Raw genomic sequence first — 27,150 nt, forward strand, 5'->3', positions numbered from 1 at the left:
ATGTAAAAACATTTAATAAATTAAATTTTAATTAATTTGAATTAATTTAATTATATTATAGTTATTTTTTTAAGATATAACTAAAATAGGTTTTAAAATTATAACTATATATTGGTAATAACTATATATTAATAAAATATGTTATATAAACTTATAAAAATATTAATTATAAAAATATTTAATAATTTAAATTTTAATTAATTTAAGTTAATTATATATATAGTTAAAGGTTAAAAATATAATTAAGTTAATTAGGTGGCCACGTTATATAGGAGATGCGTTATATTTATAATATATATATTTTATAAGAGATCCGTATCTACTTGCTTCTTTATAATCCCTCTTACCTTTTCCCATGAATTCTCCATGAATATCACCCGTTTCTCCTTATGCAAGAGATCTTTGAACTCTGCAGGGAGTACTTGCTCGTTGAAATTGAAGTTGGAGTCGTCTTTCAGTGCGGCCTCAACAGCACCCGAGAACTTCGCGGGATGGGCTGTCGATAGCGAGATGTGTTTCACATCAGCCTCCGCGATTGACCTTGTCGCCGCTGCTACGCCCACTGCTGTGTGCGGGTCCAGTACGTATTTTGTCCGGCTATAGCATGACTGGATGGTCTTGAGTGTCTCTGCATCGCTCACGCGCTCGCTTCCAAATGTTCGCCTCCCGGCTTCCAAGATGTCTGGGTGCACTGGTCCAAATCCACCAGACGCCTTTAGTGACTGATACCACGATGTGACCTCTTGCCCCGCTTGCTTTTTGTTAAATTGCTCATCCATCCCGACAGTGGAAGCGAAATCTGTCTTGGGTTAAAACAAATCGTGTAAGACAAAGTAGATTAAGCTGAAACGAACCTTCTGCTAGAAACCACATCAGCCTCTCAAAGTTGCTGGATACTAAGATATCCATGGCCGGGCTAAGAGTCTCTTTGCAGCCGTCACTGTGTACATGTCCTTCTTTGACCGCTCCATTCGCGGCAGGCTGCTTCTCGTAGCGACCTGTCTTCCAGAATCGGTACAGAATGTCGTTCCTACGGATTTCAAGTCAGCAAGCGAGGAGACACTGGCATGCGTATGCGAGCAGCGAAGCATTTCCAATACAACAGAAATTTTATTATCTGTGGTATGGGTTGCATATTGAATACCCGTGGAATATGGTAAATCGGCGTAAGTCTTGAACTCACTCATTTGTTGCCACTGTAAGCATATTAGAGATGGCACATGGTGAGTTACGCTGCGAGGTCACATACCAATCAGCTTGTCTGCAGGAAGTCCCATCCTAGTAGCTAAGTATCCAGCCAGGATATTTCCAAAGTTGCCGGTGGGGGTGACGAATCGGACTTGATCTCCTACTTTGAAAGAGTCGGAGGTCATCGCAAGCGAGAAATAGGCATGGAAATAGTAGACTATTTGGGCGAGAATCCTCGAGAAATTGATCGAGTTCACAGCACCAAGTTTGAGTACATCATTGGTCTCCGGGTCGCCGAAAAGTGCTTTCACAATATCCTACACGCCCAGTTATTGGCTAACCGCCTCCAAGGCTGCTGGGCTGCCGACGTACCTGGCAGTCATCGAATGTCCCGGTGACGGCAATATTGTGCACATTGGCATCAAGGCATGTTGTCATCTGGGCCTCTTGGATCTATTGTCAGAGTATTCGCATTAGTACTACCAAGCCCATCTGGATGAGGATAGCCTAGTATTTTCCCGGGTATGATTGTATTGTTAAGGTGACTGTGGCCTTGTAGCTCACAATGATACCCTCGTGATGGAAGATTGACTTACTGGGCTAACACGGTCCTTCGGGTGTAAAATGAACACCGATACATCTTTCTTGCCTCTAAGACCGTAGATGGCTGCGGAGCCAGTCTAGCGTGTTGTTAGGTATACCACTGGGTTGCGGATTCCATATGCAAGGGTATTTACATCACCACTGGTTGCACCAACGACTGTCAAGTGGTGTCGGTCTATTTCCTAGTCAGACTTCCCTAGGTTTGGGTACGTCCTGTTGCAGGGGCTAGGGGTTGTTGCATCTTGCTTAGGAGAATTGAGCGGCACGAGAATCCTCACCTTTTCCCTCTTTCCCTTGATTTCTTCGCACCAGAAAATACTCAAACAGGTTGCCAAGGAACTGCAGAGCACCTATGAGATCTGTGAGCGTGGTTCGATTGGACGGCAACAACAGCAGGATGCGACGCACAATCCTTGAAGGAGTAGCTGGGGCCGTGAAACAGCTCGAGGAGGTACAAGTTGTTGTCCTGTAAATGGATCAGGGGTGCTACATTGTCGGCTCGGAAAGTAGAGTAGCTCCTCTCAATGATTGCTTTCAAGTCGTCGGATGGAATTTCATCGGTCGAGATGAACAGGCTGAAGATGCGAAAGGCAAGTTCGGTGTACGAGAGGTCTTTCCACTCTTGCTAATGGTCGATTGTCAGTGGCTTTGTGCCATGGCGCGTCCTGAGGGATGCGCAGAAGTGAACAGTAGTGGTAACTATACCCAATTCTCTACCCGAGGTATTTGATGGGGTAGAAACAGGCCACCGTCGGCGGCAAGGCCTTTTAGAACGACAGTCTCGAAGGAAAGCTAGGCAAGCAGGCTGATCAGTAACGGGGACCCAGCACGGGCCGTGATGCTAGGATAGATGAGCGAGGACATGCGTACGCCATAATCGCCGCCTCTGGTGGAAAGGTAGCTTTGTGAGGCAGTGTGGTTCGGGCTTGCTGTATCCTGATACATGTTGACGTCGCTGCTATGCGATGTGTCTGTCAGGGTTGCTTGTCGTCGTCGATTGGGATGCGAGAGACGAGAAAGTGACTCTCCAAGTAGGTGCATGAAGGACGAAAATGCGTCCACTAGCATCGATGCTAAGCCGGTCTAGAGCTATATAGTTATAATTTCCTTTGCCCCTCCAAGGTGAGGTAAGGATTCGAGCTCCTACATCGGCTGCCCCTCCGGAAGATTCATCACCCGACCGACAGCAGCTGTCAACCTTCAACCTTCAACCCTTCAATTACATACAGTATTACCTATTACCACATACTAACCTGTGCTATATGACCTCGCAAAATGGAAAGCCTCCTTGTGAATTATCATCAGCCACCAGCTCATCACAATATAAATTCTGAGATTTCACAGCTCTGACTGGCATTCCTGTATTATTGATAGGTTAGATATCTACATTAACCCGTATGTTTTGTCCGAATTGAAGAATCTTGTCATAAGTACGTGTTATAAGACCACTACTCAATGCTAGGGTTGATTTCGTGTAGATTGCCATCTCGTTGTGTTTATTTTGGCGTGTCTATATATACGATTTAGGGCATATAATATGAAGCAGCTAGCAGTTGATGTCCCAGGCGGCCATTTTTCTTCTACCCTATCTATAGTAGCCTTGGTCTTGAGTTTTCTTGTTTTGGAGTGGAAGGGGTATTGCCCAGCACATCTCTACTAACCCATTTGCTTCTGTATCTGGTCAAGTTGAACATAGTTCCCCAACGTAGCAAGTGGATTCTTACGCTATATATCTTAATATCCCAACATTCTGCAACTGGACATTTCAATGCCATCTTGCTCTTCAATTTATCTTCTTCTTCTTTTCTCACTTTTTAGTAGTCTATCGAGATTGCGACCCAGGAAGGTTTTAGGAATGTTGAACATTCAATAGGTCGTCACTATTATTGTTGGCTTCAATATCCAGTGGGCTAGAGTCAGAATGATGTCCCCATAATATGACCTGGCTCCATTTGCCCGTGAAGATAACTACGGCTATATCTGGCTCGGGATCTTAAGGAAATTACCTCAACTATACTATATCTTTTTTCGTTCATCCTTGCATGTGCAGGGAGTATCTTAAATAATTCCTCGCCTGACGGGTCATATAGGCTTCGACATGACCGTTATGTAAAAGATATCGCCCGACAATCATTCATAAAACTATGAAGCACAACTTCCCTGGACTGGTTGCTGGTTTCCCGTTATGTCTTGGGCGCTGTTGATGACCTATAAGAGAAAAGGAACTGAATGTATGTACCTGTAAGGGTCTGACTACCTTTGCCTCTAGTATCTTAACCCTCGTGTGGCAATGAATGTCTGCTGTGTATTTACGCCCCTAACGCGACCCATGATAGCCAGTATGTGGTGTCAAGTCTATTAATACCAGGTTCATTACCACTAGGGTACTGTGTGGGAAGCATTATCGTATAAGGCTTCTACGAGGCCTAGTGTTATAAAATAGGCGCTGTCTTTACAGACGTCAAGAGCCGTGAGATTCACTCCGAAGTCCAACCTATGTAACTGATGATAGGTGATTGGATATCAGGTATGTCAGCCAGGCGCCCACTCGTCAGTTGGAATTATTGGTGGCTGTTACACGTGCAACCTCTGTGCCAGCTTAATATGCAGTTCGCCTTACACTTCGGCCGTACGAAGGACCATTGCAGGCTGTTCATGATCTTTCAAGACATGCAGGCAATATTGGGCAACATTGGAAAGTGAGGTTATACAGACTTCGCCTCTTGAAACAGACCCCAGAGACCTAGGCGGTCTGCGCTGGCAGACCATTTGTATATAGAGGCAAGTCAAGCCACCAACAACCAAGAAAGAGTTGGTTGGCCAAGGACTTATGCAGCCCTAGTTGGTCATTGTAATTTGAATTGCCTAGATTCCAAGCCCAGTATTACTGCCCTTGTTATAGTGGCTCATGGCATCTTTATTTATTCCGCAGGTTGGTAGTGATTCTGGTTACGAGAAAAATACAATCAGTATTGCAATACAAAAGTAGACAATATTGCGCCCTATTATCACGTAAGGTTTTCTCATTTGCTGCATGGGTGCCGTCCATGTCGAATGCCGTTCTTAGTCCACGGGTAATAGAACCGTGGCAAATAAGAACATTTCGTGCCAGTGTACAATGAGAGCAGATCTAATTACTAACATCGGTTTAGTGTTTCGTAATATAATTAATCACGATAGTTAGTAGGCTCTCGTCGTCTTCTGGTTCCGGAGTTTCCAAGGATACATAAGCATAGTCCCATATCCGTTGCATCTTCAATCGGGTTTGGAGTACTGCCATATACACCATGGACTGGCTCTTAACATAGATTTTTCACCTAATTGCCTTGGCTACATTGTGAATTGGACGTGTAATCCTATTGCGATTATTTTTAGACGGCAGCCATGTCGAGCTGTTATATGCCAATACATTAGGCGTATCTCATCCTTGACCTGCAACCGCTCAAACTCGACGCGACCCTTCTGTTAGTGTAAGGCTGTGGATGAAGAGCGTAGCTGATAGTACATCTATCGGACCACGAGATCTATTCGAGTCCCTTGACGCTTTTTCCACAATTCATCTGGACGTATGATCACTACACGTAATTCCACGGAGAGAACCAAACAGAAAGTAAAGATAATACCGGCACAGGAACATAACACAACACCACACACAATCAAAACAAACGAAAAGATGTCGACTGAGAGGTGACCGTTTAATTTCATCGTGTCTACAACTTTTTTTTCTCACATCTAGATCTCTTTTGTTGAAAACTAGGTACAAGGTTTGAGAGAGGCTACCCTGGAGAGCGACCCAATCGCTAGCAACGCAACCCCTCCAGCGCAACTTGTCATCAAAATACATATCCCTTTAGACTACCTGATATACATGGTTGTCTCAAATACTATCACATACCGCCTTTAACACAACACACATGGCCACTGCCCACCTATCTGCCTATAGTGAATACAAAACTGACACCACAAGTAATAAGCCTGTCAGCGCAATATGAATTGCATCATAGCGATGGGGCACTGTCAAGAAACCCGCAAACGCCAGAGCGACCACAATGTTATATTTTACACTCTAGATAAACATTACTTGACGTGACCGAATGAACAATGTACATCCCATACAAAATGCCCGAGTCTTCTCTTATAGTAGCATCTTACGGGGATCCTCGATATACTCTTTGATCTTCACCAAGAACTGCACAGACTCCCGGCCGTCCAGAAGGCGGTGATCGTAGGTTAGGGCAAGATACATCATGGGCCGCACCTCGACCTTGCCATTGACTGCGACAGCCCTGTCCTTGATGGCATGGATGCCCAGGACGGCGGTCTGGGGCAGATTGATGATAGGTGTACCCATCAGCGAGCCAAAGACACCTCCGTTGCTTATCGTGAACGAGCCGCCGGCCATATCCTCGATTGTCAATTTACCGTCGCGAGCCTAGTCCATTAGGTTAGTCATGAGATGTAGTGGACAAGACCAAAAAACCCGACACGATGGTGTTAGGATATCAAGGAGCACGTACCTTCTTGCCCATATCGGCAATAGCCTTCTCGATGCCAACAAGATCCATGGACTCGGCGTTGCGAACGACAGGTGTTACCAAACCTTTTTCAGTGGCCACAGCTACCGAGATATCAACGTAATCCCTGTATACGATGGTGTCACCGCCGTTCTCGCCCTCTATAGACGCATTGACTGTTGGGATATCACGCATGGCCAACACAGCAGCGCGGGCAAAAGCGGACATGTATCCAAGCTTCACACCCGTCTTCTGAAGAACTTCGTCCTTATACTTTTTGCGGAAATCTATCAATGCCGACATATCGACTTCGTTGAAGGTGGTCAACGATGCAGCAGTGTTCTGCGACTGCTTTAGGCGCTCAGCAATGCGGAGACGCATTCGGTTCATCTTGACACGCCGCTCTTCGCGGCTGCCAAGTGTTGGGCCGGTAGGAGCCGAGGTTTCCTTGGGAGGCTGCGATTGCTTAGGAGCAGACTCCTTCTTTGGTGTCGACGGGGCTGGAGCCGGGGTAGAGGGCTCCGATCGGGACTCTTGTTTAGGTTCCGGCTTGTTCTCCTGCTCGGCGGGAGCAGGCTTGGCCTCAGTAGAAGCATCCTCTTTCTCGGGGGCGTCTTTGGACTCGGATTTTTCAGCACCCTCAGGGGCGGCGCCAGGCTCAATCTTGGCGATTTCCTGGTCTACCGTGACAGTGTCCTCTTCGTTGGCGAGAAGCTCTTTTAAGATACCAGCCTCAGGCGCATTGACGGCTACGTCGATCTACAGCGAACAAGGATCGTATTAGTCAGTTGGCGGCCGACGGCGGCATGCATGGAAGCAGCAGTTGCTGGAAATCTCGACAGTAACATACCTTATCAGTCTCGATGGTGGCGATCTCTTCGTCTAGCTCGACGTAGTCACCAACTTGCTTGTTCCACTGCTTCAAGGTACCCTCGGTAATGGATTCGGCCATCTGTGGAACTTTGACAATAGTCTGGGCGTACGTTCGGACTTGGGACATGAGGACTGGCAAAGGAAGCTGGCTTCGCAGCGGCTGGTGCATGGGCTGACGCAGGACGCGCGCAGCTGTGAGAAGCCGTCTTGACATCATGTTGAATGTGGGAAGGTGGGAACAGCAAGCGAGTGTGTAGATACGGCGGATAGAACAGAAATAACGTTTGTCGAGCAAGTTTCCGAGCCGCAGCCTCAGCCTGGGGTTGATTGTTGGTGGGTTGAGAGGATGATTATTTTCTTTTCCCTGTCTTGTCCAGCATGCAAGGCCGGGGAAAGCGACGGCGACGAGGGCGCAAACAGCAGCTCCAAATGTATCGTGGTGACCACAGGCGCAGGATACAGTGCCGTAAGATATTATCCGCTACGGATGGTGAAGGCCGGGTGGAGGCGAATGCAAAGATGACGGAGGAAAGGAGAAGAGGAGAGAGAGGAAGAGAAAGGAGGATGGAGACCCGAGGCACTTGGAGAAAACGAGGCTATTACGTTGGGACGTGCGAAGATTGAAACGTGGAAACGATGGATTTGGATTGGTTTAACACTACCGCAGATTCCCGGCAAGCGACACAGCGGCCTTTTTTCTCCTTCCTGCCTGTCGCGCCAACCCTGTCTGTCTGTCAAGCCTAGCAAGCCTAGCAAGCCTAGCTACCCAACCCTGGTAAGTGCGTAGTGACACCAAAGCGACCGGTTGACGGCGAAAGCGCTGCTGTTTACCGAATTTACCCGTCGTCATACACAAACTAACCCACGAAAGTAGGTGGCTAGCATCGCCATGATGTAAAACGCATCATCGCAGGTGCTGTCAGCTGTGCGCTCCTGCCACGCTGTGCGGCTGTCGAGGAGTTGGAGATGAGCCAATGACCAGTGGCCAATTAAAAGCTTATGGGGCACCCCACCCACCCCCAATCATCGTGCGCCTTGGAAGGCCTACCTGCCTACCTCCAACTAGAGACGATATAGCTTCAACAGACGACGCCTTTGGCCCTCTCCCCTCCCCGACATCTCGTCAAACATCTCCACTCTCCGGGCTGTCCGACCTGCCATCTGCTGCGATTGGCCTGCCCCCGAGATTCGCATGAAAGGGGCTCGATCGTCTTCTCATCCACGCTCGCCCCAACGCCGTCGAGGCATCATAACACCGCACTCAAGTACCCCCCATATCGAGACCCGCGACGTAGGACGTCTTAGCCCACCATGTCGAACGGACGAGCTGCATTGTGAGTTTAATTGGCCTCGCATTCGCTCGCTGTCATCAGCTTTGTCTGACCCAGTGCATTCGCGGCCACCCATAGGTCACTTTACCGGCGTTCCCTTAAGCTCGCTCTCGACTGGGCTGTTCACCGACACCTGTGGCGTGGTCAGGCGCTCTACATCCGATCGCTCTTTGAGGCCAACCGCAATATTGTAGATGTCAGGAAAAAGAAGGTGAGCCGCCCCCTGTCTGTGCGCGCAGTTTACACATACTGCGTGGATGGATTTGGCAAAGAGTTGCTAATGACAAGGGAATGCTCCAGGCGTTACTGAGCGAGACGGAGAAATTGCTCGAGACATGGAAACACCCCGATCCTTATTGTCACCCGACTGCTCCTGGAGGTATGCTACCAACAAGAGCGAAGACCTCCTGTCTCGTTGTGCTCCTGATTGAACCAGGGATACGGCGGGAAAGAGAGACATTCTTGGCTGACGCTATTTATCAGGATCCAAATTTGAGAGAAACCTCCCAGTACATAACACAGCTCGTAAGTTCATGCTCTAATTGTCAACCATTTTTCTAAGAAACCACGGAGGTGCTAACTGTGACCATCACTAGCTCCTCCACCGTTGAAATTTTAGACGAGGGGACATCAAGACCCGGGGAAGCATAGGTACCTTATATCAACCTGTACATAGACTTGTAATCTGCGCATAGAAAAAATATTGTCTCGAATTACACCACAATATGGGGTTCGTGTTAGACGAAGTGATGAATATACGCAACTTGGCCTAATATTTGAATTCACCGCCAACTCTTCATCTGGCTTTCCCTGAACTGTGAAGGAATGTTAATCACCATCATGCGTAAACGCCATACATATCTGCCACCCAACCCAAAGCCCGCGAGAAACTGCTTCAGATATCGACATTATCGCAAGCGTTGAACCATTTGGCAAATCACTGTGAAACAAGGAGAATGAATAGTTTAGAAATTTGTTCTCAATTGTGCTCATTCGTATCCATGTACCAATGGATTATGTGTAATGTACAACCCGTACGCATGAAAAAGCAAAACCGTGCCCAGCCGTGACCCCGTGGTTCATGAAGCATCCCAAACGACCAACTAGAAAACAACAGAAATCAACGCATCCACATTACAACTCTTGACTAGCATTCTTACCGGGCTTTCCGGTCTTCTTGGGTAGCAAGTCTGAAATGGCAATTAGTAACTAAACACACGAATACAAATAGCGATGAAGCTTACTCTGGTGAATGTTGGGAAGTACACCACCCTGGGCAATGGTGACGTGGCCGAGAAGTTTGTTCAACTCCTCATCGTTTCGGATGGCAAGCTGAAGATGACGGGGAATGATACGTGTCTTCTTGTTGTCACGGGCGGCATTGCCAGCCAACTCGAGAATCTCGGCAGCCAAGTACTCGAGAACAGCAGCGAGATAGACAGGAGCACCTGAAGGCATGTATTAGAAGTGAACATGGTGGAGTGTAACGCAGATGGAGAACATACCGGCACCGACACGTTGAGCGTAGTTGCCCTTGCGGAGGAGACGATGGACACGACCGACAGGGAAAGCCAAACCGGCCTTAGAAGAACGGCTATGGAAGAGTTAGTTATGTTCGAGAGAAAAGACTGATGTGTGCAAGACGCGTCTTGAGATCCGAGAAAAAGGGCGAAAACACGCGACAACGTGGGAAATGCAGGCTGATACACAAAAGCGAGGGAGACATACGATTGAGAGTTCTTGGCACCGCTGGCCTTGCCGCCGGATTTGCCGCCTCCAGTCATTTTGATGGTTTGTGGGTTGGTGAGGGAAAAAATTGAAGATTTGTGGTTGATCCGAGATCGTGAATGCTGGATTCTAGCAGATGATGCGTAGAGATGGATGCTGGTAGCAGTGGTGGTGGTTGAGAAGCAGATGGATATGGGAGAGGAAACGGAGGAAGACGTTGAAGGTTTGGTGGGGGAGGAGCTGTTTAAGTATGCCCGGGTCGCGTCTGCAGAATCAGAATCACAACTACCAAATCACGGTGTCTGGGATCACTCTAAAAAACCCAGGGGTGGATGGATTCAACGCTAACCCGCGTTGGGATGGATCTTATACAGAGGTACATGGGGTGGCAGGCGCGACCTTGTGGAATGAATGGCAGGCGGGGTTTCTTACCACCTATCTGTGCCTAGGTAGGTACCTAACCAGTACGGTAGGTACTTACGCGCGCCCATGCACAGACGCCAGGAGATAAAGGCAGATTGCCTATCTGGCCTACCGCACGCCTCTAGCTCCAACGAGGAAAGAAAGACCTTGCTGGACATGTAGGTACCTGGGTACCTACGGTCAGCCAATAGGTATCTGGAGACACTTCGAGCTGTGAGGCTTAGGCTTAGACGCATGCAGCAAGAGACTCCCCAATTTTGCATGTTGACTCCCGAGATCCCCAGACAGCCGAATCCATCTCTGTGCAATTTATGATTGGCTGAGGCGCAATTACAAGTTTCGCGTTAAGCCATTTATGTTGATAGTACCTAACATACTACATACCGGTATGATATCACTAGTAGCTTACCTGCCGACCTGCATACCTGCATACCTACCTACCTACCTACCTACATACCTACCATTTAAATTTGCTGCAATCAATGGTATCTCTATTGAGAATCTCCATTGTCGTCTACCTAGGTTAGGCAGTTGCTCCCCTATCTCTGTATAGTCTGCATTTCCTCTTCGTTCATGTGGGGCTAGATGATCCTCGTCCCGTGCGGATATAGATCTGGAATCACTCCATTTGCTATGATGGACCACTTGAATCTGATTCACAGCTCGGCGCGGTAGCTTTTTCTCATCTAGTTGAAGTTCTACTAGCAAGAAATCGTTGTCCTACCCAGCCTTGAATGTCCTCAATGATTCTCTGATTGGGGAGAGTTCCGATGTTGCTGTGTGTATAAGGTAGATAGCATAAGTAGCTACGATGCTCATATACTTGGACTTGACCTCCATTACGACGTCCGGCCTAGGTTTTGAAGATATGATCTAGATTTGGTTTCCCGATAAAGTAATGGATTTTATATCATAGCCCTCTCATCAACTTTAAAGAACGACGCCTGTAATATTAGTGTACCCCATATTTACCCCTGGCTTCCTAGTGTATAACGGGATGCACTCAAGATATGGGGTATATCTAGCACGGGAGGCTTATGAAGCAGCATTGGAACACTACAGTATTTACTATACAACGATTCAAATGAAAAGGTAAAAGGAAACTACCGAGGTAGGATCTAAGGGGAAACCTTAGGCACACAGTATATGGATGCACCAGGTCTTAGTTGTGCAAGCTTGCATATAGCAAATGGGTAGAAATGTCACGATAGCTTCGTGTTTCCCAGATTTGGAGCAGGACGAGCCACACCATCTATAGAGAGCCCTTGGGCTATTTGGCCAGTCATGTTGATAGGACAAGTACAAATATAAGCACATAGAGCTACTCCATTTTCGTGATACAGCAGGATGCATAGAGATAATTCGATGGCCTTACTGCGCCTTGAGCATGCGCCTGGAGCAGATGGTGTCACAGTACGCATGCCCGGCAACTTGGAGTTAATCATGATACCTAATTGTGCAAGGAGTGCCTTACTATCATGATGCAGTGCTACTGCTCCAACAAATAAAAGAGTTTCTCGAATTTGTGATTGGCCGCCTTTCTGGCAGCATTCTCGACTATTACCTTATTGGGAAGAGAGATTGTTTTTCAAAGTGGGCTACTTACATACCTAGGTAGGTATGTTACGGCGCAGGTAGTGACTGACCCTGTGGCTCTTGCATCTATGTAGCCTGCTAATGCTATTTTGGCATTTGACACTTGTGGGAAGGTTTGACTGAACGCGTACCGAGTAGTAGGGATTTCGCAGGGCTGGCGCAAAGGACGCGTTGCGCGTGTCAAATGGATGTCAATGTTGTCAATGGGAGGATTTACTTGATTGCACGGTAGTGGGGCCAGGGTGCGAGGCGCCTTGCTACATGGAGCAAGGTACAGACTACCTACAGCTACCTAGTAGGTAGTAGCGTCCTGCTTCAATGGCGCGGTACGGGGGTACCTACCACACTAGCCCCAGCCCAGCCTTCTTCCCTCCGTCCCTCCCTCTCTGTCCGCTCTCTGCTCTCTGCTCTGTTCTGCAGGGCAGGCAGGATCAAGCTGGATCGGGCTAGATCAAGCCCCGGGCGCAACGCGTGCACTGACTCCCCGGAGCCAGCCATCAGCCATACACTGCTGCACCAGCCAGTGCTGCTGCGCTGGGCTGTAAATCACTGCAAATCAGTAACCAGGCTAGCGCGACCGCATCCCACCTACAAAAGGACCTCACCACCCGCACCCTCTCTTCCGCCAGCAACTTTTGACTTCTCCATCTGCATCTCTCATTCTCCCACCTCATCACACAACAACAGCACTCGGATAACCACTTTCATCCATCTCTACTCAACAGTAGCAGCTTTTTGCATTTCCATCCAACACAAACCAAATCCACAGTCATCACCATGCCTCCCAAAGCTGCCGACAAGAAGCCCGCTGCCTCCAAGGCCCCCGTTGCCTCCAAGGCTCCCGAGAAGAAGGATGCCGGCAAGAAGACTGCTTCCACTGGCGAGAAGAAGAAGCGAACCAAGGCGCGCAAGGAGACATACTCCTCTTACATCTACAAGGGTAAGTTTGGCACACCAAAACAACACACACGCTTTTGTAGCGACGCGTCACATGAGATGTTTTCTGAGCTTCGGTACTCTAAAGCTTGGGACATCGCATTGTGTGCCCATCGTGTCTCATCTTGACAGTGACCCTTCCTCGACCCCACTTCAATTCCTGGGCGCGTCTTCAATCGCTTTGACCATTCACTAACATTGTACTTCTAGTTCTCAAGCAGGTCCACCCTGACACTGGTATCTCTAACCGTGCCATGAGCATCCTCAACTCTTTCGTCAACGGTAAGCATTATCGACCTGGTTATTGAAACCACATTGCCTGACATTGCATACAGACATCTTTGAGCGTGTCGCCACAGAGGCCTCCAAGCTGGCCGCATACAACAAGAAGAGCACCATCTCTTCCCGTGAAATCCAGACCTCAGTCCGCCTGATCCTCCCCGGTGAATTGGCCAAGCACGCTGTATCGGAAGGTACTAAGGCAGTCACCAAGTACTCCTCATCAACGAAATAAGTGCTTGCGCGTGTCTGCTTTGTTTGTGTTTTGGGCGTGGGTTTTTTCTTTGCTTTGGCATCATGACGAGACCTGGCCAAAGTTCACTCCGGGTCCCTACATTTCGGGAGTCTCATAATGCGTTACGGATGGTCTGCTTTTTTCTAGGGGGCAATGTCTTTGCACACAACACGGTCTGGGGTTTGCGGTTGTACAATACACTTTGCCGATAGGGTTTTCGGAATGAGAATCTGGACATGAACAAATTTCAATTAAGATCTTGACCTACTTGTGAACCATGCTTGCATTTTGAATCTAGGGACATCGGCATAGTCCGCGGCGTTCGGTTGCAACGAGCCTCCCTCAAAGTTTTCGACCCTACAAAGCGATTGGTGTTGGGCGCAAGATAATCGCTGACATTGAAAACTCATTTCCGCCATCAGTCGTTCTTGCCCTTGCCTGAGTACCAAATTTTCGGACGGCAATATACCAGTCTAGCAATCAAGGCATAAATTGATATTCATGACACGGATCACTCGTGGATAGTTGAGGCATTCACGTCATAGTCCGCAGCGTCAAATAATTTCAAATGCAGCGGATACTGGGACGCCTTGGTGTCAAACGTTCAAAACTTGTCTAGTGACTACAGCTCTGATATGGCGAGAGAGACAGCATTTCGAAATGGCTGCAAAGAACCGCATGGCCAAATCGGTGGCTGGGCATACAATTTATTCTAATTCAAGCCTGTTTCGCTATATAATTCAGTGCGTCGCAGCTGCGGTCAAGTGTTTTGTACGGAATGCTACTACGACGTCACCATGTGGCTAGGATATAAATGTTCAGTGTTGTAACGCAGTATCTTATATTTCTCGGCTAGCCGGGACATGAGTTTTCGATACAGGTGATTTCTACACTGTTCTGTTATCACTATCTGTACCATCTGCGTAGGACGCCCCCTCTATCTATGTATTCATGTAGTCTCGTGACAAGAATATGGAACATGGCAATAACACAATGGGGCAAGAATCAAATGCAGACTCTCGAACATGTGTACAAGAGTTGCTTCCACCCTGGGGGAACGGCATAGATTCTCGTCTGGCGATAGTAACGATGATGTTAAAATAAAGTCGTACATAGATCAGATATCGCCCAGACCAGCCTTTGTTTTCTTGATGACGTGTGTCAAAGGCACGGTAATGCCTTGAGTTTCAACTGTGCCTAGGGACATGCCCTTGCTCCAGCCCATCTTCTCCAGCATGGCTCTGCCCTTGTTTTCGATACCAATTTCAGAGGCATGCTGCCCGACGATGTCTCCCTCGCGGAGAATAAGCGACGATCTGCCAGCTTTTGATTTGCCAGCACGGGGTTCAGCTCGCTTGAGGACACGAGCCGCATGGACTACCTTCTCGTCTACATCTACACGCGGAAACCATGTGCGTCTCACGCGGCTAAAAGCTTGCTCGAACAAGTCTTGATCATATGGCAACGTGGCTTTAGAGCGGTAGAGGACGGGGTACCTGCCACTTCCCGCGCCAGCTGATTTGGATTTGATATTGAAGGTATTGGCAATGGTGTGGACAATTTTACGAGCCCCTTTGTCGAAGGGCGGCAGGATGAGCCTAACTGGATTAGCCTAACGATTTAACAATAGTTCATGTATGCTCTGGAATAACGCACTGTTCTCGGGTGCTCAACATGAACACCTCAATTTCATCAGCCAAGTCATCGAGGGACATGCCTCCCTGATACTTAACTCGAAGATCGTGAGGATTGACGTTCTTGCCCAGCAGACCTTGTGACCGAAGTTCCTCACGAGCCTTCTTCTTGTCTGCCTTCTTAAGGCGATCTTTTTTGATGGCAGCGTTTAAGGCGTCTTCTAACTCTGAGTCTGATAAGCCGAAGGAAATAGGGCCTTTCTTTGATTTTTGTAAACGAGAGCTTTGCATGTCCATGAGATCTAGTTCATCAAATGCCTCGGCCATCTTCGTGGCGTTCGGAAACTGACTGCCTCCCTGGAACATCCTAGATTTCTTGGACCCACGTTTCGACTTACGGCGAGGCATACCCGTGGCAGCCATCCATCCATCGTCGGCATCGGCGCCATCCAAAAGCATGACATCACTTCCACCGAGACCCAACTCTTCTTGTTTAGCAGGCATATGTGCTAGGCGCTCATCTTCGGACTTAAGTTGAGGATTTCTGTCTTCTTCTTCCCCGTCATCATCCATCTCATCTTCTGAGTCACCTTCGCTAGAGGGCTGACTTGAGAAGGCATGGCTATCCGTACCACCCAGATCACGTAGTATGTTGAAGGAATAGGAGCCAAGACCAGGATGTGTGACATCTTCTAAGTGATCATCTTCGTCATCATCAAAATCATCCTGCATGTTAGCGATATAGTCGGCGATAATGGCAGCTTCTTCATCATCCTCGTCCGAGTTCCTGTTCAGGCGGTGTCTATGGGAGGATATAGATCTGCTGCGATCCGGTTTCAGGGATATGAAATCTGGCTCATGAGAACCTGGGCTGGAGGAGATGGTAACATCCACGATTTCTCTGACTACTCTGAAGTCCAGGCTCACCTCCTGCGGCGAAGCGGCTCTAGCTTTCTCGACCATGCTGCTAGTAGGTCTTGACGGGAAAGTTTTCTGTTGTTGACGAGCGGCATCTCGACCCTTGAACAAGATGACCTCCTCGCTTGAGTCCGAATCGACATCTGATTGCGCCGCTGGGTGCTCATATTGAAGCTGAGAGGACTTGGGCTCAGCTACCCGATCAATGACCGGCGACTGGATGGGCGAGACTTCAGGTTCGACGGCATTTGAAGCCAAGCTATTGCTCTGATCATAGATAGAGCTTACTGCTTTCTCTTGTACTGGTAGACTGGAATGTTTGGGTATTTCAAAGTCTTTAAGGGGGTCCATGACTCCCGAAGAAATGAAGAGGACTGGTTGGTATCTTAGCTTGGCATCGCGGCCACGAAACCCACGACGGTTGCTAGCCGTATTCCTAGCTTCTTCTGCAAGGGTATAGCCTGCTGAGGTTAGTAGAAGCTCATGTCCACCACTGGCGGATGTTGATGGGATAAAATACCATGGGAACGAGCAAAAGGCGAATCACTACTGTTACTGGCCGGGCCAAATCTTTGGCGTATGTGTTGTGGCGGCGGTCCCTTCGCTTTCGGATGCGTCTTCGCTCTTGGCTTATTCTTCTTTTTGACCATGGTAGCAGCAGACCAAAAGCAAGCAATAGGCTGGTATGGACGAGTACAAGGTCACCAGTAATGGGTGATATTACGTTGGCGTATATGAACAAACCGTAGTCAAGACCGAGGAATACCTAGCACACATTTCCTTCGTAGGTTGTATATTTGACAGGTGTGTTTCCCCTGGTTGAGGCTGATGTCGCCACCTGTAGTTAGACGGACGGTTGAAAGTTGCAAGTCAGAGGCAACAAAAGGAGAGAGAAAAAGAAACAGAACAGCTGTATCGCTCAATGACCTAATTGTACAGTGTATGGAGAGGCGAAAGAGAATGGGTTGAAGGCACAAGAGATTTAAGCTTGTGTGATAGAAGGACTTGGACACTAATTCCGGGGCTGTTTACGTGTAGCTTGACGAAGGTCCATATGGAGCAGAGCACTCGGTCGGTATATAAGCCTACTAACCTTTGAGTTACTGGTATGATGGATATAGACATAGTACAGTGCAAACTTACAGTACGATGAGTACTTCTTCATACAGTGGGGTGGTGGGGGACGCGGGGGGCAAAAGGGAGTAAGTAGTACCTACTACGTACATACTTCGTACCCGTAGCAGCTTTATCGATAGGTAGTCACGGCCTACCATTATCGTACCCTCTTATAGTGTACCTACTTAATACCTCTCAATGCCTTCGAAGTATGACGGCATTCATAAAGCAAGTAGACATTATGCCAACCCGGGATGACTTATCTCTGGGGAATATCAAGTGTTCGAGATTCAGAATGTGAAGGTTTGACTGACTTACCCAACTTCTAACTTGAAGCACGTTCATATGGATAGGGGATGGACCTACCTAGGTACTCACTTATACATATCTACCTAGGTACCGGTACCTATGTACTTAGCAGATTAGGTACTTAGTATGTATGTACATAAGTAGGCAGGCATGTATGTATTGGGTACCTTAGGTTGCAAAAGCCTTCACCCCGCCACGGTTTAGCATGAGTTGCACCGCCTATCTAGGTAGCCTGGTATCTGGTATGCAGACAGGTACCTATCTGTACTTACTGTACTCGAACCGATGCCTCAACTCTGGTGGTGAGTCTCAGAGTCTCAGGTGACTGATTACATACATACCCATACCTCATACCTGGGTATAATACCGAAATACACAAGCCTACCTACATACATACCTACCTCTTGCCTTCTTACGAGTCCAACCTTGCTGTTCACTTGACCTTGCTGCAGCTCACAATCCCATCATTCTCTTTCTCATCCTTATGTATAACACTACGCTCTAACAACGATATCAACCGCATCCCCTTGTGTTCACCGTCGGCCCGGGGTTATTATCTAGTGAGCGGACAGGCGAAGGAGTCCATCATTAATGCCCGGGCTTCCTCGCCGTGGCTTCCTTACGCCACCTGCTGCCGGCTCCATCGACTACTAACCTATCTTTCACGGTAGTCCTTCTCCTTGGCAAAGTGGCAGCTTGTTCTTCTTCCTACTTGTCTGTGCTAGTCACCAACTCCAAACCATCAGATTCGACATCCGTTTCTGTCCCACTCAGACTCAAACAGCCGAGTAGTTCATCGAATAATCGCTTCGTGTGATACTACGTAATACGTGGACATCCTTGTGTCAATCGCCGCCCTCTCAGCTATCTATTTCTATCCTATTCTAGGTCGCTTGTTCACGCTTTGCGTGACCGTGACCGTGACTCCATTCAAACCCCAATCCCCAACTTGGCCAAGCCTGACCCAGATCCAGACACCGACTGAAGCTGTAATCTGTTTTTGAACGATCTTGAACCGGTGTCCATTTGATCAGTATGGATACTACGGTCGATATCGGACGACGCCTCGTCCAAATGTTCTGGGACCCGGAGCCCACCAACGACGTCATCCGCGATCAGCCCGTATGGTGTCTCGGCTCGCGTTACACTCTGAATAACAACAACACCGGTCTAAAACGTGAGCCTACCGTTGCTACCGCACCCGACCCTGAAGATTCGACGAGGAGACCAGACCCCTCCCCCGCCCAACTGCCCGAAACCCCACCCGACTCGATATCCAGTAGCTTCGATGAGTCCTTAGCTTATGAGGAAGCCCCTCGGGACGGAGGTTGGCCCCCAGCCTTCCTCGATGATTTCGAATCTAGAATTTGGATGACCTACCGCTCCGAGTTCGACCCCATACCAAGGTCCCATGACCCAAAGGCCCTCGCTGCCTTATCATTCTCCATGCGAATCAAAACGCAGCTGTCTGACCAGACTGGCTTTGCCTCGGATAGTGGCTGGGGCTGCATGATTCGGTCTGGTCAGAGTCTACTTGCCAATGCTATGGCTGTACACCGACTTGGCCGAGGTTCGTTATGCCTCAAAGACTCCTCTGATCAATAATCACCTCCTCTAACCCTTTTGTAGAATGGCGACGGGGCGCGCGGGAAACAGAAGAAAGAGGGATCTTGGCCTTATTCGCAGACGATGCGAGGGCTCCTTATTCAATACACAACTTCGTGCGTCACGGTGCGTCAGCTTGTGGTAAATACCCGGGTGAATGGTTCGGACCCTCAGCGACGGCTAGATGCATTCAGTAAGCAGTCGGTAGTCTTATCCTATGTATCGTCATGGCTGCTAACCAGTTGGGTCCATCTAGAGTTCTGACTAATACGCAAGACCAAAATCTCCGTATTTATTCTACGGGTGATGGTCCAGACGTCTACGAAGATAACTTCATGAAGATCGCGAAACCGGAAGGTACCACTTTCCACCCCACCGTCATCTTGGTGGGAACGAGACTCGGCATAGACAAGATCACACCTGTCTACTGGGAAGCGCTGGTGGCTTCGTTACAGATGAAACAGTCGATAGGCATAGCTGGGTAAGTGTTGCTCAAGAGTACTCGGAATTTTAAGCATAATAATCTATGGCATCTAACGATAAAGATAGCGGTCGGCCGTCCTCTTCCCATTACTTTATCGGAGTTCAAGGACTCCACTTCTTCTATCTTGATCCTCATTATACAAGACCCATCTTTCCATATCGCGAGGACGTCACGCAATATACTAAAGAAGAGGTTGATACCTGTCATACCAGAAAGTTGCGCCGCTTACACATCAAAGAGATGGACCCTAGCATGTTGATCGGCTTTCTCATTCGCGATGAGGAAGATTGGCTAGATTGGAGGCGTAGCGTGCAGCATGTCCAAGGCAAAGCCATCATACACGTATCCGACCATGATCCCGTCGCTCAAATGAAGGAGCGCGGGAGCATTATAGATGATGTGGAGATTTTGAGCGACGAGGACGACGCCGATGACCAGGACACAGCCTCAAACGATGATCAGTCAAGGGATGAGCAATACCCATAGCGTGGAATGAATGCTCTTGCCATTAACGAGGTATACGATAAGATAGTATGAGGCGTTCCTGGGTTGAAATGGTTTTTTTTCCACAGTGGCGCTGAGTCACGGCGGCTTTTCTCTGGATATAGAGCCGTCCTAACAAGATGTAGGGCGAGTAGAGCAAGTTCATGCTAAACAGAAGCCCTGCGGAGAATTCGCGGTTGAGAGAAGCATTGTTCTGAGTTGAAGTAGCATAACACCATGGAACATGGAGGAGCTTGAGAGCGCTGGTGTGGTACCAATTTATACCAAAGCTGCGATTCGGCCTGCTGCTGACTGGTGTAACCCAGGTGATAATGGTTGTGTCTTTCATTGCCCATAGTAGCTAGTTGACGTAGCCGCCACCCGCGCATATTATAATAATAAATATCCCACGCCAGGCTCGTGAACGTAATTATTCCATTCATATGATCTATTAAATGGAACGAAGGAGAAAGCAGCCCGTTGGCATCTCGGCGGATAATCTGGCTTTCTCGACAAGTACATTCACCGTCTTTTGCCGCCCGATTTACCGGGCTTACTTGTTGACTGATTTATCTTTGGTGCTGCATGGTCTGGATTCTCTTTGATATGCTTGAAGAGCCCGCCTTTTGAATCATATGTAGAACGACATGTTAGACACTAAGTGATAAATATGGTGAGTATAGCCATTCATTGGAAAGGTTGCGAAAGCGAATGTGAAAGATCAATAAAACATAGACGAGGAAAGAATGAATTACCCTATGGCCCTCTTGTTCGGCGGCAGCTTGCCGGGCAGCCCTCTTTTCTTTTTTGGCCTTGGCCATACCCTTCTTTTTCACATTGCGGTTTTCCTCGACTACCACCTCGGCCATTTCAGTGGTCAACCCTTCAATAGTCGTCTCATAATCGCCGGTTAAACGTGCCTCTATGGCATCCCGCGGGGCATAATCGTCCTGTTCGCTTTCGTCATCCGATGCGGACGTTGCAGTTTTAGGCAGGGCAAAGTCGACATGGGTGCGAGATTCAGCTTCAGGTGAACTATTGGATTTCTGGATGTTATCGTTCTCGGCATCCTGAACATTACTATCTACCCCTGGAGCTGCATCTTTTAGCAGACTGTCTGTATGTGGCCTTATCTCTTCATCCAGGTCAAAGTTCGCGTCCTCCTTCCTCATCTGACGTTTCAATTGCTGGACGGCCTTTATGTGCTTCTTACTCTTCTCATGAGCCTCAAACTGTTTCTCACTCTTGAAGGTCTTATTACAGACGACACATTCGATTGCCTCGACCTCAGATTCGTCCTCACTTTCTGAGAACTCGCCCGCGTGGTCGTCATCGCCGCGAGACCGGGCCCATTCAGGGACCGCTTCAGCACTGTCCATCTTCTCCTGGTGAGCAGCGCGTGCTCGGGCGGCCTGGGCGGCAGCCGAGTCCCGCAAGATCTGCTGGCGCTCAGCCTCAGACTGGTTGTTCGGAACGTAGCGCGGATCCCGCTTCCGCACGAAGATGACAAGGGATCGCACAGCGTCGTTGAACTCGCGGATGGCGTCGTCGCGCAGCTTCTTATTCTCCTTCTCCATGAGGCGGCGGACCCTCCGGTCAGGAGCGTCGGACAGGCGCCACTTGTCCTTCCACGAGAAACTGAGGCGCGTAGAAAAGCTAGACCAGCGGCCGTAGAAAGTCTTGGCTACGGCATCATTGTCGGTAGACTCGCCAAACGATGGGTATTCTGGCGTGTCGAGGCCTTCCCAGTCAGCCGCGGCCAACTCGCCATCGGCCAGGCGATCGAAAGTCTCGCGTAGTATAGTGAAGAAGCTGTTTGGTGAGTCGTCGAGGGGCACGGACTTGTTGAAGCGGCCCATCAAGGTGTATATCTCGTCGGTGGTGGTCAGGCGCACGTTGCGATACTCGGGGGCGACGCCGGAGTCAGCGGGGTCGTCGCCACGGAGGATGGCATCACTGTGGGAGTCGTACCATGCTCGCTCTTGAGGGTCGGACAGAACCTCGTAGGCAGCCTGGACCTCGGCGAACTTGCGGGTAGCATTGTCGACATCGCCGAAATTTCGATCGGGGTGTAACTCTAGGGCCTTTTTCCTATAGGCTTTCTTGATTCTGATGTGGTCGAAGGGACGGAATCAGTCAAGAGAAAGGGAAAGGAATGGAAGGAAAGGCAAGGGAGAGGAGAGGAGAGGAGAGGAGAGGGACGTGGGAACTGACTCGTCGTCGGTAGCGGTGCGGTCGACCTCAAGGAGCTCATAATAATCCGTCTTTTTGGGCGGGCTGTTGGAAGTGGCAGTGCCCCGCGCAGACGACTGTTCGGCACCCATTACTGCTGATGGATATCCCGTCTACACTCGGTTGCGCGGCCGAATAAGAGGCTTGGTAATCCTCTACATAGGCTGTAACTAGTGTAAATCGCTATCGCGAAAGACGGATTTTTTCGGATCGGCTTACATCTGCACGAAGCTCGCAAGATGAGAATTAGGTACATGGGGGTTGCATACTTGTAAGTATGCATGCATGGGTAAGGGTAGGTTACCTAAGGTACGGTGCTGGCCCTCTTGACCCCTCCCCCCTCCCCCTCCCCCAGAGCCTGTCCGTCAGGGGCCAGTGACCTGTAGTGCTACATAGACCCTGTATCACATGCATAAAGAGGCGCATCATGCTACTACCTACCTACGGTACCTACCTACCTATGTACCTACAGTAGCAGGGCTTCAGTCTCAAGCACCTCCATCGTCTAAATCGAGCCATCCATCCTAATGCGTTCCCAATCATCTATGACGTTTCGTTCTTTTTATGGCCAATTGCTACGTGGCCCAAGATAGCTGTCCTATTCCAACACGCATCCAACGGGAGAAGAAGAAATAGTATATCTACCTACCTACCTACATATGTAGGTAGAAGCGAGTTAGGATGAAGTTTGCTCAGGAGTTTCGTAAAGCTCTTCAACGAGAAGGTAGCCTCCTCTACCCGCTTGCTTTTTTGCCCTTTTTGCTTTTCATTCTCAGTTCCACACTAATACACACACACACACACCTCAGCCTTCCCGCGCAGATGGGTAGATTGCGCCATTCCCTATGGCCAGCTCAAGAAATGCCTAAAGAAAGTCACCAAGGAGCTTGAGGAGATTGGCCTAGACAAAGAAACCTTGACACGCCTAGCAGTCCATCAACAACAGCCCTCATCCGGCGACAGCAACGCACCCGTCGACCCTGGCTTCAAGTATCAGCTTGCTATCGACGGCAGAGATGATGAATGCGGCAGCGGTGGAGAGTCTGTCCACTTTCGCCCAAAGTTGACCGTTTTTGTCAAAGTAGAGGACGGCATCGCCGTCGACGCCACATTATCACCATCCACGAGGGAGTTCTTGCAGAAGCTTGCGCTCAGCAGCACAGCGTTGACGACGGACGCTCTACCTTTGGCGGACACCTCGTCTGTGGCGTCCACCGCGCCGCCATCCCTGACCGCTAGCAGCGCCACCGACATCCGCCAAGTTGAGGTCCCGCTAGTATTTGATGCCGAATTCTTCGGAATACTGCAAACCGATGTGTCCAACATCAGGACACTAGAAGAGGAGGAGCAAACGAAGCTGGAAGGCCAGATCGTCGCGCTTGGGGAAGAACTTGGCCATGCTGTAGAACCATCTCGTGGGCGAAGAGCTAGAGGTGATTTGGAAGTCTGGCGTCAGATCTTTGAGCTTTACTTGGACGCGTGCATCTTCTTCTCTTCTCGAGAAAGTGATCATGGCGCTCGGACGAGTACCCAGGCCGTTGAACAGCTCCATTGGTTTCAAGACCAGGTAGTCCAAAGGAAATTAGTACAGAGACTAAGGTTGGACACAAGTCATAATGCATTTAACAACTTTGTCAGCATCAATACAGCTCTGCTATCCATCCTTAAATTTCAAGAGATCAATCGCCTTGCCGTCACCAAGATATTGAAGAGTATGAGACAAATACCCAACTGATTGTTATGTGCATCAACTAATCATGATTATCCTGTTGGGTAGAGTTTGATAAACGAACATCTCTAGGTGTTTCGAACAATTTCCTATTTGTTGCGAGATCCGATCGCTCTCTTGCCAACAGCGTTGCTCAAGATGTCTGTGCTCGAAGTATGTATCACTCATTATTCCTTCCCGTCATGACCATCTTCATTTAGTTAGCATTCATGCTCAGTTCTGTCACAGCCTCTCTGTGAAGCTTGACTTGAAAACTCCACTGCTAACGCTTAGTACCGAAGTGTCCACTGAGCTTATGTCTGTTGTCCCGCAACTAGACGACTATCTTTGCCCTATATGTTTCGCTATCGCATACTGGCCGGTTAGACTGCATTGTCAACACGTATTCTGCAGTCGATGCCTGGTCAAGATGTCACGAAAAGGCGAGAGACATTGCCCTCTATGCCGCGCGGACACCATTATGCTGGCAGGCCTAGAAAATTTCGATGCTGACCGGGCGGCATTTCTCCGGAAATATTTCCCGAAAGAAGTCAAGGAGAAGGTACGCGCCAACGAACGTGAGCGTAATCAAGAGATATTTGGCCCGTCTTACAGGACGGTACATTGTTGTATGATGTGATTTCAATGCTCTCGGCTTCGTGTATAACGCCCCGTATCAAGCTGCCCATCAACTCGTTAGGACAGGTCATGAGCATACTGTAATATCATGGCACATGGGCCAACTCTCCGAAAGTTCAATTCCTCGCAATTCGTCTGCTTATATCAGCAAACTGCATCTAGCTGCTTTACCCGTGGCATGCATACAGTATCCAACAACAAACATTCATTAGTGCCAGCCATATCAAAGGTGAGGTTCAGAAACTAAGAAGCCATTCACCTCACAACGGTTCGCAAATTCACCTCTGGCGGATCCCAGACAATATCTTTGAGATTTAAGCGTTGTCTCTGGGCAATAGTCATCTTAGATCGACCGTGGCGACCTGGAAGTTCCGCCACCGACTCGTTCCGCAACAAGAGATACCCGCGCAAGTCTTGGCCCTCATGAATTGGGTCGTATCGAGAAACATCCTCCAACCCGATAGCCTTCCTCGCCCTGCTACTGATACAATCGTAAAGAAGCTCCGCATCCTCAACAGTACCAACTTGATAGATTCCTACGGCCCACGATGCAAGTTGTAGTGGGTCCCCAGTCCCAAAGGGTGTAAAAGCATTCCCGACGTTGTTTATGCCCAGACAAGCGGATAATCCGAGTTCTCTGATCATGGAAGGAACGTGCATCGTCCCGCGGGGTCGATCGTGACTCCTGGATTCGGTTGATCCAGGCCGGCCCATCATGAATATATCACTAGTTGGCAAACCAATGAAATGGATAGGAAGTCTACTTGCAATGACGAGCTCAGCTAGTGCTTTCCTCTCAACATCATCAAACATACTAAGCTGGGTACAGTGACCGAGAGCAATGGTTTTAGACTTGTCGGCGATCTGTGCCCAGTTGTGCTTGAGAAGCAACTCCACTGCAGAATAGGTGAGAGGCTTCTGGGAGGGGAGAGACGAAGGGAGCTCCAGCGTATAATCCAAGTGAAAGTCGAGGTGTATATGATGCGCTAGGGCCTTTGTGATGGCCCATTCGATATTTGACAACGAATCTTCCCTGGACATCTCAACGTAAGGGGTTGTCCCGAGCGCCCCAATGAACGGGGCGAATTTGGCAAGTGCCTCGTCGATAATAGCCCTGTTTGTATCGCCATGAGTAGTTGAGAAGATGGGATCTTGGGCAAACGCACAGATCTGTACTTCGAGCAAATGGGCAAAATCCTCCTTGAGACGAATGGCGGTGGCTAGGGGGAGCAGGCCTGTTACGTGGTCTAACTCAACGAAGGCTCGCATAGACGTCACGCCTTGCGCATAGCTAGTAGCTAGCAACTGCGATCCGCGCAAATAGAGATCCTCCTGGGTGTAACGTTCCTTAGCTTGTGATGTATTTGTCAAGGCCTCAGCGAAGGACCCTGACTTAGGACATAGATCCGAGTAGTCCGGATGCCGCGAATTGACACCATTGTTACAGGTTAGGATATAGGCTTTGTCAAGGTGTATATGAGGATGGCAAAGGGGAGGTAAAATGAGCTGTGGTGGCTTATCAAGGCTCGATCTTGACGGGCGAACGATGCTTTGGACGCGTCCATCATTTATCTCTATGTCCCATCGCGCCCCTATGCCATCTCGAGCATCAGAAACGACGACGTTGTCCAACATCATAGTTCACGATCCGATTACTCTGCGTTCCTATTTGGTTCGGTCCCAAGGTCTGGTTATTTGCTTAAAGCACTACAAACTACTGTATGGCATGGGAACCTGTGGGGGGTGGCTTTGTGTGACGTCGAGCTTAAGAGGTGCACCTCGTCCTCCACCCCTCACGTTTGCTCATGCCTTAACCCCCCACACTATAGCTAGCTTCTTCTCCGACTTCGAGATATGGGTACTCAAAGCCAATACATAGCAAGTTCAGGAGAAGGATTCACAGAAGGGGATGTTTAGCATTGTATAGCATTACGTAGGCTGAGAGGAAGATGCGATTTCCCTCTGTCTCTTGTAGCTTAGTGACTTCACTTTAGCAGGGTGATGCCTTTCAGATTTGCACCTCGACGAGTCACAATTAAGTCACACACGTTCGATCCCGTGAGACAGAGGGGAACCACATTCACACTCAAAACCTATGCCGTTGATGTTTAGCGTAGTCTAACATTGTCGTAGGAGATTACTGCAATGCGATCACGGGGATAGTAATTAGATTGGTAACTATGATTCGACCAAAAGAAAAATTGCGGTCGATGAATGAGAACACGAAAGAAAGATGAGCCACTAGGCTACTTCATCGCGACAGTACAAAGCTTTTGTAGCCTTTGGTAGCATCTTTCCGCTCTGGATGGCTGGAGA

The 27,150-nt window shown here is 48.8% G+C and overlaps 11 protein-coding genes across 11 annotated transcripts; 5 read left to right on the plus strand and 6 right to left on the minus strand.

Annotated features, from left to right (window-relative positions):
- Window positions 1–230: 230 nt before the first annotated feature.
- Window positions 231–2,899, minus strand: F5B22DRAFT_601809 (tryptophan synthase beta subunit-like PLP-dependent enzyme). Its single transcript, XM_047974639.1, has 11 exons — window positions 2,662–2,899; window positions 2,497–2,583; window positions 2,200–2,416; window positions 2,070–2,141; window positions 1,926–1,966; window positions 1,785–1,868; window positions 1,561–1,641; window positions 1,250–1,505; window positions 1,184–1,196; window positions 855–1,030; window positions 231–799 (listed from the first exon to the last, which is right to left on the minus strand). Exons 1-11 carry the CDS (start codon window positions 2,857–2,859, stop codon window positions 303–305), a joined length of 1,722 nt encoding a protein of 573 aa, XP_047831778.1. The 5' UTR covers window positions 2,860–2,899; the 3' UTR covers window positions 231–302.
- Window positions 2,900–5,472: 2,573 nt separating this feature from the next.
- Window positions 5,473–7,955, minus strand: F5B22DRAFT_601824 (2-oxoacid dehydrogenase acyltransferase). Its single transcript, XM_047974640.1, has 3 exons — window positions 7,156–7,955; window positions 6,309–7,064; window positions 5,473–6,223 (listed from the first exon to the last, which is right to left on the minus strand). The coding sequence occupies exons 1-3, from the start codon at window positions 7,393–7,395 to the stop codon at window positions 5,927–5,929; spliced, it is 1,293 nt and encodes a 430-aa protein (XP_047831779.1). The 5' UTR covers window positions 7,396–7,955; the 3' UTR covers window positions 5,473–5,926.
- A 100-nt stretch (window positions 7,956–8,055) lies between these two features.
- F5B22DRAFT_601828 (uncharacterized protein) lies at window positions 8,056–9,308 on the plus strand. Its single transcript, XM_047974641.1, has 5 exons — window positions 8,056–8,512; window positions 8,588–8,720; window positions 8,810–8,888; window positions 8,993–9,034; window positions 9,106–9,308. The coding sequence occupies exons 1-5, from the start codon at window positions 8,490–8,492 to the stop codon at window positions 9,126–9,128; spliced, it is 300 nt and encodes a 99-aa protein (XP_047831780.1). The 5' UTR covers window positions 8,056–8,489; the 3' UTR covers window positions 9,129–9,308.
- Window positions 9,309–10,466, minus strand: F5B22DRAFT_601831 (histone H2A). Its single transcript, XM_047974642.1, has 4 exons — window positions 10,238–10,466; window positions 10,015–10,103; window positions 9,754–9,957; window positions 9,309–9,699 (listed from the first exon to the last, which is right to left on the minus strand). Exons 1-4 carry the CDS (start codon window positions 10,291–10,293, stop codon window positions 9,644–9,646), a joined length of 405 nt encoding a protein of 134 aa, XP_047831781.1. The 5' UTR covers window positions 10,294–10,466; the 3' UTR covers window positions 9,309–9,643.
- A 558-nt stretch (window positions 10,467–11,024) lies between these two features.
- On the plus strand, window positions 11,025–11,528 carry F5B22DRAFT_601832 (uncharacterized protein). The gene has a single exon (XM_047974643.1). The coding sequence runs from the start codon at window positions 11,049–11,051 to the stop codon at window positions 11,211–11,213; it is 165 nt and encodes a 54-aa protein (XP_047831782.1). The 5' UTR covers window positions 11,025–11,048; the 3' UTR covers window positions 11,214–11,528.
- Window positions 11,529–13,033: 1,505 nt separating this feature from the next.
- On the plus strand, window positions 13,034–13,706 carry F5B22DRAFT_635591 (histone H2B; the record flags this gene model as incomplete). The annotated part of the gene is made up of 3 exons (XM_047977168.1): window positions 13,034–13,196; window positions 13,403–13,474; window positions 13,528–13,706. 3 exons carry the CDS (start codon window positions 13,034–13,036, stop codon window positions 13,704–13,706), a joined length of 414 nt encoding a protein of 137 aa, XP_047831783.1.
- A 768-nt stretch (window positions 13,707–14,474) lies between these two features.
- On the minus strand, window positions 14,475–17,046 carry F5B22DRAFT_93659 (uncharacterized protein). The gene is made up of 3 exons (XM_047980711.1): window positions 16,779–17,046; window positions 15,363–16,719; window positions 14,475–15,304 (listed from the first exon to the last, which is right to left on the minus strand). Exons 1-3 carry the CDS (start codon window positions 16,906–16,908, stop codon window positions 14,824–14,826), a joined length of 1,968 nt encoding a protein of 655 aa, XP_047831784.1. The 5' UTR covers window positions 16,909–17,046; the 3' UTR covers window positions 14,475–14,823.
- A 1,672-nt stretch (window positions 17,047–18,718) lies between these two features.
- F5B22DRAFT_654453 (uncharacterized protein) lies at window positions 18,719–20,755 on the plus strand (the record flags this gene model as incomplete). Its single annotated transcript, XM_047979800.1, has 4 exons — window positions 18,719–19,253; window positions 19,313–19,481; window positions 19,545–19,769; window positions 19,838–20,755. The coding sequence occupies 4 exons, from the start codon at window positions 18,719–18,721 to the stop codon at window positions 20,256–20,258; spliced, it is 1,350 nt and encodes a 449-aa protein (XP_047831785.1). The 3' UTR covers window positions 20,259–20,755.
- On the minus strand, window positions 20,755–22,787 carry F5B22DRAFT_93755 (DnaJ domain-containing protein). Its single transcript, XM_047980712.1, has 2 exons — window positions 22,470–22,787; window positions 20,755–22,364 (listed from the first exon to the last, which is right to left on the minus strand). Exons 1-2 carry the CDS (start codon window positions 22,577–22,579, stop codon window positions 20,906–20,908), a joined length of 1,569 nt encoding a protein of 522 aa, XP_047831786.1. The 5' UTR covers window positions 22,580–22,787; the 3' UTR covers window positions 20,755–20,905.
- Window positions 22,788–22,858: 71 nt separating this feature from the next.
- F5B22DRAFT_93798 (RING-14 protein) lies at window positions 22,859–24,962 on the plus strand. The gene is made up of 4 exons (XM_047980716.1): window positions 22,859–23,211; window positions 23,297–24,199; window positions 24,265–24,369; window positions 24,498–24,962. The coding sequence occupies exons 1-4, from the start codon at window positions 23,169–23,171 to the stop codon at window positions 24,833–24,835; spliced, it is 1,389 nt and encodes a 462-aa protein (XP_047831787.1). The 5' UTR covers window positions 22,859–23,168; the 3' UTR covers window positions 24,836–24,962.
- Window positions 24,963–26,926, minus strand: F5B22DRAFT_93792 (uncharacterized protein). The gene has a single exon (XM_047980715.1). It carries the CDS (start codon window positions 26,470–26,472, stop codon window positions 25,090–25,092), a length of 1,383 nt encoding a protein of 460 aa, XP_047831788.1. The 5' UTR covers window positions 26,473–26,926; the 3' UTR covers window positions 24,963–25,089.
- Window positions 26,927–27,150: the final 224 nt, after the last annotated feature.

This window comes from Xylaria bambusicola, assembly GCF_022495145.1.
Source record: "Xylaria bambusicola strain CBS 139988 unplaced genomic scaffold F5B22scaffold_15, whole genome shotgun sequence".
Taxonomy (NCBI): Eukaryota; Fungi; Ascomycota; class Sordariomycetes; order Xylariales; family Xylariaceae; genus Xylaria; species Xylaria bambusicola.